This window comes from Electrophorus electricus, chromosome 4 (genome assembly GCF_013358815.1).
Source record: "Electrophorus electricus isolate fEleEle1 chromosome 4, fEleEle1.pri, whole genome shotgun sequence".
Taxonomy (NCBI): Eukaryota; Metazoa; Chordata; class Actinopteri; order Gymnotiformes; family Gymnotidae; genus Electrophorus; species Electrophorus electricus.
In genome coordinates, this window is record NC_049538.1 from 1803633 (window position 1) to 1814938 (window position 11306).

At 36.7% G+C, this 11306-nt stretch overlaps 1 protein-coding gene across 1 annotated transcript in view; it reads right to left on the minus strand.

Annotated features, from left to right (window-relative positions):
• Positions 1–4037, minus strand: part of LOC113588926 (IgGFc-binding protein-like) — a 77597-nt gene extending 73560 nt beyond the window's left edge. Inside the window, exons 1-4 of the mRNA XM_035525068.1 lie at positions 3971–4037; positions 1698–1819; positions 1285–1563; positions 1003–1098 (exon numbers count right to left, since the gene is read on the minus strand). Coding sequence (XP_035380961.1) covers positions 1003–1098; positions 1285–1563; positions 1698–1819; positions 3971–4037 — 564 coding nt within the window. The remainder of the gene's footprint in view (positions 1–1002; positions 1099–1284; positions 1564–1697; positions 1820–3970) is intronic.
• Between the last annotated feature and the right edge of the window lie 7269 nt (positions 4038–11306).

Consider the following 11306-nt stretch of genomic DNA (forward strand, 5'->3'; position numbering starts at 1 on the left):
GTCCTCATGTGCCGTGTCTCACTTTACATCTCCTTCCAACACTCCTTCCAATATAACACTGCTTCGCCAGTCAATTAACCACCAGACACAACCTTGATTTCCCTCACCTGATCTACATTCAAAGCCTCATTAGCCATCACCCATAAACCTCTCTCACATCATTTCAGTCTTCCCCAGCTGTTAAGTTATTGAGATATTCCTTGTTCTTTTTGTATCTTGCTGTTTGTTCCCAGTATCTGAATTTTTTAGTATAGTCAAACAAAACATCATATAGCTTTTAGGGCTTCTTCCTTATTATGCCGGTAAAAGATTAGAGTCATTGTGAGACTACATGCCAACGCCAAGACAGTGACACCTGGTGGTTTACAGAAATTATAGCAGACTTAACTTTAAAACTCTTCAAAGCTACAGCATTTAACAAATTTCACATTTCATAAAAGCGATCTAATGATGGTCATCAATTATGTTTAGTCATCAAAGTGCTGCAATAAATGAGCCCTTACAATGAAACCATACATATCCATATACTTTTCTTCCACATTTTACAAAATAAAAACAATAATATAAAGCATTATTGCAAGTTTATTTTTAAATGCCCAGTGGGCCGTCGCATCAAACATCCCATCACTGGAACTTTCCATACGATCCTGTTTTCCTTCTTTTGATCTGTGCCTGTATTTATCATTTCCATGAGTAATTGAAGTGTCTGTGTAATATGAAGGGTTGCTCATCCCTGTTTAAAATACTTTATATACCATACTCTGTATATATCTTAGGATTCCTGGTCTTTCCCCTTAAATTTGTCTGGTTCAAGTATAACTGACTGAAAACTAATAAGAGTCGGGCAAGGAGAGGTTATGATGTTACAAAGACAATGAATCTAAACAAAGTCCCACAAGCTTCTTTGACTGGACGCATAACAATATAAGTATCTGCTTCATATTTTGTCCACATGTTGTACTAAGCTAAAGTGTTTTGTTATTTTCCCCAAATTGTCCTCACCTGTACATTTATGTTTCTTAAAGCAATCTGTCCATAATTTATCAGAAGAAAAGAGTGACTGCCATCTGATATCAAAACGACTTGGAAAGATGTTTCCTGAAAAATATCACATTACAGAAATGTGTGCAACACAAGTAAAAGCCAAAAAAAGTATGTTTTAAAGGGCCTAAACTTAGTCCGACATTGATCATTTTCCAGTATCACAAACAGTCCTATTTAGATTAATACTGGACAATTGGTATTCATGCATATATAGTTACAGTGTTTTGAGGAGAATCTTACTGTGCCTGAATTGGGGTAGTAAGCAACTCTGTCCCATGTTGCAATAAAGACCCAAGTTGCTCTGATTCTCAGCTGAGGGAAGTACTGGTTGATGTGTTGGGTGGCCTGGGTGAGAACACTGCCACTAGTGTACTGCTGATATGAGATGATGCCATTTGCTCGGTTATCAATATCTGTCCAGAATGGAGCAATGATGTCTCGCCCCCCATGAGCAGGGAACTGGTAGGGAGTGAAGCTGTACCAAGGCTGATCAAAGGTTAAGTCTCCATTATTGTTGACCTGCAGAAAAAAAGGTTCACACCACAGGGCTTGTTTTGCTGACTAAATAAATATGTTGTATTGTTATTTAGGAGTAAGGGGTCTTAGGTTCTAAGCCGAATTTATTGAGACAGTGCAAATGTAGTTAGACTCACATATGTCTGATTGTATATTCTTCCAAAGAATATAAAGGGTTGTAGAAGAGAGATAGCAGGTGAGCTTCCATCATCTAGCTTTCCAGTCACAATGTCTCCCATTCCAAATGGATAGAAAGGTCCTGAGACATAACAGAGATTGTAATTAATATAGAACCAACCCTTCAGCATGAACTGCTCATTTGTATTTCTAGTTTCTTTCTGCAAATATTTACTCAAATTTGAGAAAATTAAAACTACTAAAACTTTAAGATATAGATTAAATGTATATTGTCACATTGCATAGAAGCTGTTCAGTTATTGATCTTTTGCTTTTTGTCTGCTCTCTTTCAGGGAGCTGGTAAAACTCCATATCCAGGATACCTAGGATCCAGTACCCTCCCAACACACAGCAAGCTTGTGTAGCCAAGTTATGATATGCTTTTACTGCATGGCATGGTAAACATTGGAGAATAGTAACATCGAAAGTTGTTTACCATTTTATTATTTTAAATGCAAATGTCACTAGATTACCATTGTAACTGCAGATGGCCCAAAGCTGAATTTTAAGTTTGACCAGCCTGCATTCTACCCCAAGCAACATTAACATGAACTTGCACAGCAGGAACTTCAAAATGTCTGTATGTATTTTGAAGGACAACGAAAAGAAAACTGAGCAACAGAGCCTATTATCAGAGCAGGTCAGCCCTTTCCGCAAACTACGCAGGGCCCCGCAAACTACACAAGAGCCCCACTTCCCTCTTGTGTCAAAGCAATTGAAAATGTTTAAACTTCGACAAGAAGATGAAGCGGAACTCTCTAGAATTAGGGAAATATCAATTAGATGTGTTCTCTCATCTCCACGTTTGTTGTCAGCAAATAACAGTAAAGTTAAGTTGATTTGCTAGCTTGCATCTCTCTCTCTTGTCTTTCTGTCTTGCTAACCTAGCTGGGCAGTAGAGTTGCCGTTTATTGTAGAATATGGTTTCTTACAACATTGAAAAATAAAATCCTGCATCCTTTAGTGAATCAATACGGGACGTGGTAAGTTCCATATTTTCATACACACCGTTTCAGACACATAGCATACTATTGTCATTACAAAGATGACAATAACATAATAGTAAATAAAACCATAACATTTTCACAAAAAACAAGGGGAGGCTCTCAAAATTAGTTGAATGTGGCAGAGAATGACAGACTTTGAGTGACATTACATGTTGCCATCGTTGCTCTAGTTACTCATACTCGCGGTTTTGCGATGTTTTGTTTCTTTGTTTTAAGTCTCCCGATGATAGGGGCCGTCGATGTATATAGTTCTGAATATGAGACAGGATACCAAGACAAACTACAATTTACTGTAGAGCTTTTTAGGACGCCAGTGATGGACTGTCTAACTTGAAACAGCATGCAACCAATCATCTTTCTTGAAATTGTATCGATGTTGGGGTCATTTTAATTGTAAATCCATAGAAACGGTAAAATTGCTTAAAAGCAGTAACATTTTTAAAATGGAATGGATGACAGTAGGTTTAAGGGTTGGTTGGCAGTGGGGTTATAATGCTGTCTGATTTCAGTTATTTCTTAAACAAAGATTTAACGCTTTTGTGTCAGGTGGACCTAATCCGTGTAGGAAGTAAAATATATTTCAGTTTGTTTCCTAGGTTAAAACCCATAGATCCCATCTTCTCATTTTCATTTAGGGTCATAGATATAGGGCTGCTACAAAAAACATTTTTTAAATTATTGTTAGTAGTAGTATATTTACTAGTAGTATGTTTGTATGTTTTTGATAAATAATAATAATAATAATAAAGAAAATATATATAGATTAGAACATAATTCAGATGCCATCAGTTATTTTTATTGAATGTTAACCAAAAATGTAAAGGGTTTTCAAAATTCTTAAATTCAAAACCCAGTTCAAACTTAAATTAATTTGCTTTTTATTTAGTTACTAAACTTAAATTTCACACCACTAACTACTGTGCATTGTTCTGTAACTACAGTGAATCTATGGGAGTCTGGATCCACGTGAAGGCCCTGGGAGTTGAAGAGGTCAAATCTTAATAGGTAAACAGTGTTGAAAACCACAATCTAAAAGATTGTTGCTCTGTTGAAATTTTTAGAACAGGTTTACCTGTTTGTTGTCCTCTGACTAATCCTCCTGTGAGAGAAATAATATTTTCCATGTGAACACAGAGAACTTTGTTTACAAAATAAAGAAAAAGTCAGTTATGTGCTCCTGCTGCAAGAAATAGTAGTACTCATTTCCCTATGTCTAGTGAACTCACCATTCAGCAGCAGCAGAAACAGCATACATGCATACATGGACATGTCCAGTGGGACGAGAGTCGCCATGGTGTCAAAGATCTCCAATATCAGCTGAGAAATTTAAGATTTCCAACAAAACTGATATGAGAAGTGTAGGCTGTATACCTTGGTTATACAATATATAATGATACAAAGGATACATAACGTAATAACAGTATTAATCACAGAACAATTTTAAATTCTGATCTTTAAACCCTTCATATTATGACACAATTGTGGCCATGTATATATATTTGAGATACATTTTTTTAAAAACGTTTGTAGGAATGGACTGGGCTGTGTTTCTGGGATTGTCTGTATTTAGAAACAGAGTAATTAGAAATAAAGCCCTGCACATTATTATTTTTGTATTACACTATCTGTATTCCTCTAAACACAAACAAACAAACAAAAAATACCCATTTTTCCTATATTAAATATATGCTGAACAGAAAGTAAACTACTCTTTGAAGAAGGGCTGATGATGAGGAAATTAGGTGCTCACCTCCGAATCCACTGCAGAACTGCCTGTGTGTGGTGAAGCTGCTCCGGTTTCCGCTCACACACTGATTCACATCTCGACTGCTCTGCATCATAGACCTTTACCGTAGATCTGGACAGGTCATGAGTAAACCTCTAAGGAATATTCAAACAAAACCCTAAAGCACTTTTCCGGTGGTTTACTTCCTTGTACGATAAATGAGGGGAGAGTATGAAAGAAAAACAAGCTGGTAGAAATATGAAGCCTATTGTAAAAAGTTTAGCTTAAGAAAGCCAAAAATGGCAGTTTCCAAAGCCCTTTCATCTGGAGATATTTAATGACATACTGGAATATTGTCTCTCTTTTGTCTGGCTATGGAAGGAGGGGAGGCTGTTGAATGGGTTAAGTAGCATAAGAGTGAAATGAGACTATTGTTATGAAAAACAATAAAGTAAAGAAAAAAGTGGCTAGGGAATAAAATAAATAATGCCCACACTGATGACAGGAATCTAAAAGTACAGAATATTAGTAAATGAGATTCCTACATACAGATAAGTCATTTCCTGATTATGTGTAACTGTGCATCACCTATTGGCTCCCTACAGTTCAGTGATGTGTAAACACACACTGTTGGTCCAGAAAAATGTGCTGTTATGTCCACCTGTGTGTGTCTGTCTTCCCTGTGTTTCAGGTTTTGCCTCTGACTCTCCAGTGTTCCCCATCCCAATCCATTCCAGGTTTTCCAGTAAGCAGAGGACCATATAAAAGGAAAAAGAAGAGAAGAAGGGCTCAGCTTAGGGCTCATTAGAGAACAGATTGTTGTTGCTAGTGTTTTGACTTGTTGCTGCATTTTGCTATTGTGATTGCTTGGATTTGTGTGCATTCTCCCATTTATTTACGGTTTGCTTTGTCCCTTGGTTTGGTTGCTGGGTAATATGTCTCTTGTATCTTGTATATATTGCCCCGTATATAGTAGTTACACACAGGTGGTAGGGAGTGGCTGCCATTTTGTTTGGGTGTGGATTTATCTCAGTTTTTACCAGTATAGTCAGTATAGTTATTGTGTGTTTCTTTTTGTTAACTTAGTCAGTTGGTTTTTTTGTTTGTTTCTAGTGTGGTTTTGTTTGTTGTGTTGGCCTGGGCCACTCCTAACGCTATTGCACCAGTTTCTTGCATCTGAACACCAAAACTTGTAAATACACTTGACCTTTGCTGTCAACGTGTTTGTCTGGTTTGCATTCCAATATCCACTTTTACCGCTGTTAAACTCGATTCCTATGTTATGGCCTCCCAGCCTAGGCTGGGTTGTAACATAATTCAGTGGTCATCTCAATTTTGAGAACAATAAGCAATAACCATGTTTTGAGACCCCAAGGACCAAAACATTGAAGAATAACAATTATTCTTGACAGCTTTTGTGAGAGAAAGAATTAACTGTTGAAAACTACAGAGATTAATTGGATGAAGTACAGCTCATACATGCTCAAATTGCTGAAACAACATGGAAGACAACAGTGTATTTAGAGAACAGTTATGATAAGTTCAGAATGTGAAGTGCACACAAATGCTGCATGGCTAACAATGACCAGCAAGGAGACTGAACACAGGGTGTACTAATGAGAACTAATAAGGAACAGGTGAAATAAATGAGACAGTGAAAACCAAAACAAGGACAGGGACAGAGAAAATTAAACAATTGTGGAGACAGATATGCCAGGAGAGGCCAGTCATGACTATAAAAGATCCAGCTTGTCTATTCCTCCTAAAAGACTCAATTATCCATTTGACAAACTACAAGGTCATGTAATTAGTTTAGCAGTGGAATTTATTTTTTTTAATTTTAGTATTTAGTTGAAAAACACAAGACGATAAAGTTGCTTGTGCTGTTATGATGACAGCTATCGATATATTGCCTTGTTTTATTGTGTGGAGAACAAGTTTACCATGAATACAAATGTATTTTACCTTAAAATATTCGTCTTTTCTAGTCTTTCTAGCCTGTTATCAATATCCCCTAGGTTAGCTAGCTAGCTAGCTGGCACATTTACATTAACCATCTAAGATAGGACAAGTTTTTAATGTGATTTTATCTATTTCTTAGATTCAATTTGTGTCTTGAATAGGCCTATAAGCAATATATAATAATAAACAGATAATTACAGTTTGTGTACAAGCTAATGTCAATATTAGCTGTGGAGCTAGCTAATGTGATTGAGTCAAGTTAATATTATATCAACTGAACCTGAATTAATCAATTTTTAAAAGTGACCGTTACAAATGTTGCTAAACAGTTGGTCATTTTCAAGACTATAAATTAGCAGAACATGGGTTTTGAGCAGTAAGACACTAGCATTTTTGCTGCTTAGTACTGACTGGTTGGTGAGCTGTTGCTTAAGTAGCAGAAATACTAGGCGGGAAATCTATACAGGTAAGTTTTCTTTGCCATTTTAGTGAAATACATACTTCTACTTTGCAAAATTAAAAGAAAATCCTGCCCAATGGAGAAGCTATATAAATCTTTCGGTTTTAGTCATTTAGCTGGAGTCACCCAACTCTATTGCGGACACCCTCTCGCATTTTGCAGTATATATATATATATATATATATATATATATATATATATATATATATATATATATATATATATATATATATATATATAAGGGAAGGAATAAGAGGTAAACATGTTTCTTATAAAACACCTCTCGTGTGTCATCCTCCTCATAAGAAACTACAATAGATTCCTTGCATTTATGGCTGTGACACACTTCCGTTTTCCACTACCGTTTCTACATTTCCGGCATTATTGTTTACATTAATCAGCATACTCAAAACCTTACCTTTTTTGCTAGCATTTGATTAAAATATGATAGGCATCTGCAAAGTTTAATGGAAATTTAAGTTACCATAGCTTCACAGCCCAAAATCAACTCAGGAGACGGTGGCTAAACATTCATCGGGACCTTTACTATTTCAAGGCATTCAAAGGTCTGTAACAAACATTTCATACCAGACCACTTGGTTGAACCCCAAACCACAAAATGTCAGAGAAGACTGGCGAAAGGTGCAGTGCCGTTGCTTACAGGATTCAGGCACTGCGGCGCTGTGTGTGGGAGAGGAGAGAACATATCAACCTGGAAGATCCATCAACAAAACTTACAATGGACCATGATTACTGTGCTGTCCCCGAGCCATCATCGCTGGACATGTCTTGCACAAAAAATGAAGCTCTCTCTCCTGAAGCAGAGCAGCTGAGAAATCGGCTGCAGGAACTACGCATCCAGCTAACTTTTTAGACTGCAGCAGTTTTGCCGACTCCGACAAGGATATTTGATTTTACACCAGGTAACGTGTAGTAAACACCACAATAGATGCAATGCGCTGACACTTTGATAACTAATTTGATGCTTAAAAGGTTAATAAAACATGTTTGCGAACAGATTCCAAAGCTATGACCACTTAATAGCATTTTGGTGGCTCATTGAGCCATCCATCCACAAAATGGATTAAGTCCCAAGCAACATTATATCCATTCACAGCTGTCAGGAGTAGGTCATATTTTATTTACTGTATCACAGTTAATCAGTTCCAGTCTTGGATGTCTGGAGAGTCAGTATCCAGCAATCAGTAGCTGTACTGGACACTAGCCCTCCAAGACTGGAACTGATGACTCCTGCTCTATAGATGATCATGTTTCCATAGCATATTAATAGTTGGAATAAATGATTAGATGATATAAATGTGGTATTAGCTAGAATGTAGTATAGAGCCTCACCTTGTAGGAGTGGAGATTGCGGTGTCTTGACACCTGAGCTCAGTCCAGTCTGAGATTACCTGTGTCAGGAAGGTCTTTGAATGCTTTGATATAATAATATAACTTCAATATAATTTAATGGAGGTAGTTTGTCCATGTCATAATTGTATAATATTTCACAATATACATTACTACCTTCAGAGGCAGGTGCTCCAGCCCACTGATTAATTTTCCCTTTTCCTTGTCCACCTCTCTGCCGGTTTGAAGGAGACAGAATTGGGACATGGCTTTAGCATTCATCCTTCCACAGTGAGTCAAATTATTTGGACACAGACAAACTACATGTACACAGTTCTTGAGTGTATTTGGCTGTCACTAAGGGAAGTGAAAAACAACTTCGCTAAAGAATTCCAAGACTTTCCTGACACTCAGATTATCATGGACTGCACTGACCTAAAGTGTCAAACACCATCATCACCATTCCCTCAAAGTGAAATGTACTCCATATACAAATCTCACTACGCCATGGAGGGCCTGGTTGGCATAGCCCCACATGGTGTGGTGACATTTGTCTTCTCACTGTATGCTGGGTCAGTGAGTGACCGAGTTATTCAAAAAGTCAGGGTTGGCAAACTGGTTCACTGAAGAAATGGCAGTAGTGGTTGACAAGGACTTCCTCATTACTAACTGCATTAAGTGCAAAGTCTACTGCCCACTGTTTTTATCAAAGTAAAATCAGATGCCTGCAAACCAGGTTACTGAAACCCAATCCTTAGCACAACTGAGAGTACATGTGTAAAGTGTAATTAGGAGAATAAAACAAAAGTTGTATGATGGTGTCGTCTCCCTTTCCCACACAGTAAACATTAGCCAGATGTTTACAGTGGCATGCCTGTTGTCAAACTATCAAAACAATGCACTAGTTAAGGCACGGGTTAAATTAAGCAGTGGTTCTCAACCCCCTGCCCTCTATAGTTTCTAGTGTTGCCTACCACAACACTCCTTATTTGAGTAATTAATCAAAACATGCCAATAAAATGCATCAGGAGTGTTGGGTTAGACAATGTATAAACCTGTGCAGGATAGTGAGTCCTCAGGGCAAGAGTTGACAGTCAGTGAAGTAGTGATTAATTCTCAACCAGGGTCGAAAAGCCCAATCTATACACACACACACATACACACGTGTGTGTGTGTGTGTGTGTGTGTGTGTGTGTGTGTGTGTGTGTGTATAGATATTCATATAATTATTTCTAGCTTCTGTACATTAAACACACACATTAAACCATTTCATTTCGTAAACATATGATTTAATAACACTTCTTTTAATACTTCTGGAATGTATTGTGTGCTAAATTCCAGGAGGTGTTAATCTTTGAACCATGTTAAAACAAAAAAAGTATGTTTTGTAAATTATATTCTGTAAATTCTTTGTACAATAAAAATTTCAGTGTAAACAGTCTTTGTTAATCCCATTATTCCATGTTAACATTTCATTGACAAATATTTTGGCATGTATGTTGTTTTTTGGTTGTTTGTTTGTTTGTTTTTATGTGTGTGTGCATGTATGCTAGTTTTGATTCTGAGTATCGGCCTCATGATTATGGACTGCTGAAAGGATCACAGTGTTGGATTTGCCCCTATTAAACAAAATACTTCCCCTCAAAAGTCTTGACTTGCTTCATATTATGTTACACATGCGTTGTTGAGCTTATCAGCTACTTTGCATTGTGTAGTTGGCATTTCTTGATGATTTCGTCCATTTCTTGGATTCAAAAATCCATAAATATCAGCAAGTCCAACATCTATAGTAAGCCACATCTATATTCCTCTATCTTTGTATGTAAATCAAACTAAAGAAATCAGCAAGGCAAAGTTGTCTAAATTCTAACCTGATGTCATCACTGTGACTGCCCAACCCTCGCTATAAATCTATACATACAGAAAGGAACTTCATGAATGAACGAAGTTAAACAAACAAATAAAACAAGACCTTAGTTCACTCCTTTCTTTTTTTTCACTGAACCAAATTAAACTTTTTTTCACAGTAAATATATTCATACATTTTTCCACAATCTCCTCATAACAATTTGGGCTCAGGGGCATGAAATAATGGCAAGTGAGAAATGACGAGAAAAAATTACAATAGATGTCATAAGGTAGAAGCTTTACGTGAGCCATGAGTGCTCAGATTAGCAAATGTGCTGTCCTTTTTCTATCACCAGGGGGAGTGCATTACATTTACCTGATGCTTTTATCCAAAGCAACTTAAGCAATTGAGGGTTAAGGGTCTTGTTCAGGGGCCCAACAGTAGCAACTTGGCAGTGGTGGGGCTTGAACCAGAAAACTTCTGATTACATACAAAACACAGAAGGATGGCAAAATGTATGTTTTAAAATATGCATGCATGTAAAAAATCAATACACCTAAAAGGAAAAAAACAGATGCAAACAAATAAACATAAAAATACCAATAACATAAAAATACCAACAAAATTGAATTAATAAATACAATGACAAAAGAAAAAACTAACTGAGCAGGCAAAAAACAACATTATTTGAGTGTAAAATAAGCAATATTAGCAAAATCTATGTCACTGGAGATGGTGGCAATGCAATCATTATCTGGAGTGTACTTTAGTGTTGTCAGTTATCTGACTTTACCTGTACTTAATGATGAAAATTCCATTGGACAAAATATAGAAACCAACTGAAATCATAAGAGAGTGGATTATAAGTCAATAACTACTAAAATTACAGGCAAGATAACCTAATCTTTGGGTCTCTTTTATTCAATCTCTTTTACAAATATTAAGGTTTCTATTATGCTTGGTTGTTCATTAGAAAGGTGAACTCCCAAAACACACCATCCTTTTTCATATTTTGCATGTGATAAATATTCTGTAGTTATTCTTTAGTTACTTCCCTCTTCCGCGTTGTCAGTTACCAGGTGCTGTTGTGCTTTTTCTTTATTATCTGCTTTGTTGATGTGCTTTCCGTTGAATTCTGTGACTTGGTGTCTGTGTGCTTTTGTTTCTGGTGTTTACCTGTCATTAGAATATGTATTTACATTTGATTTGTTGGGA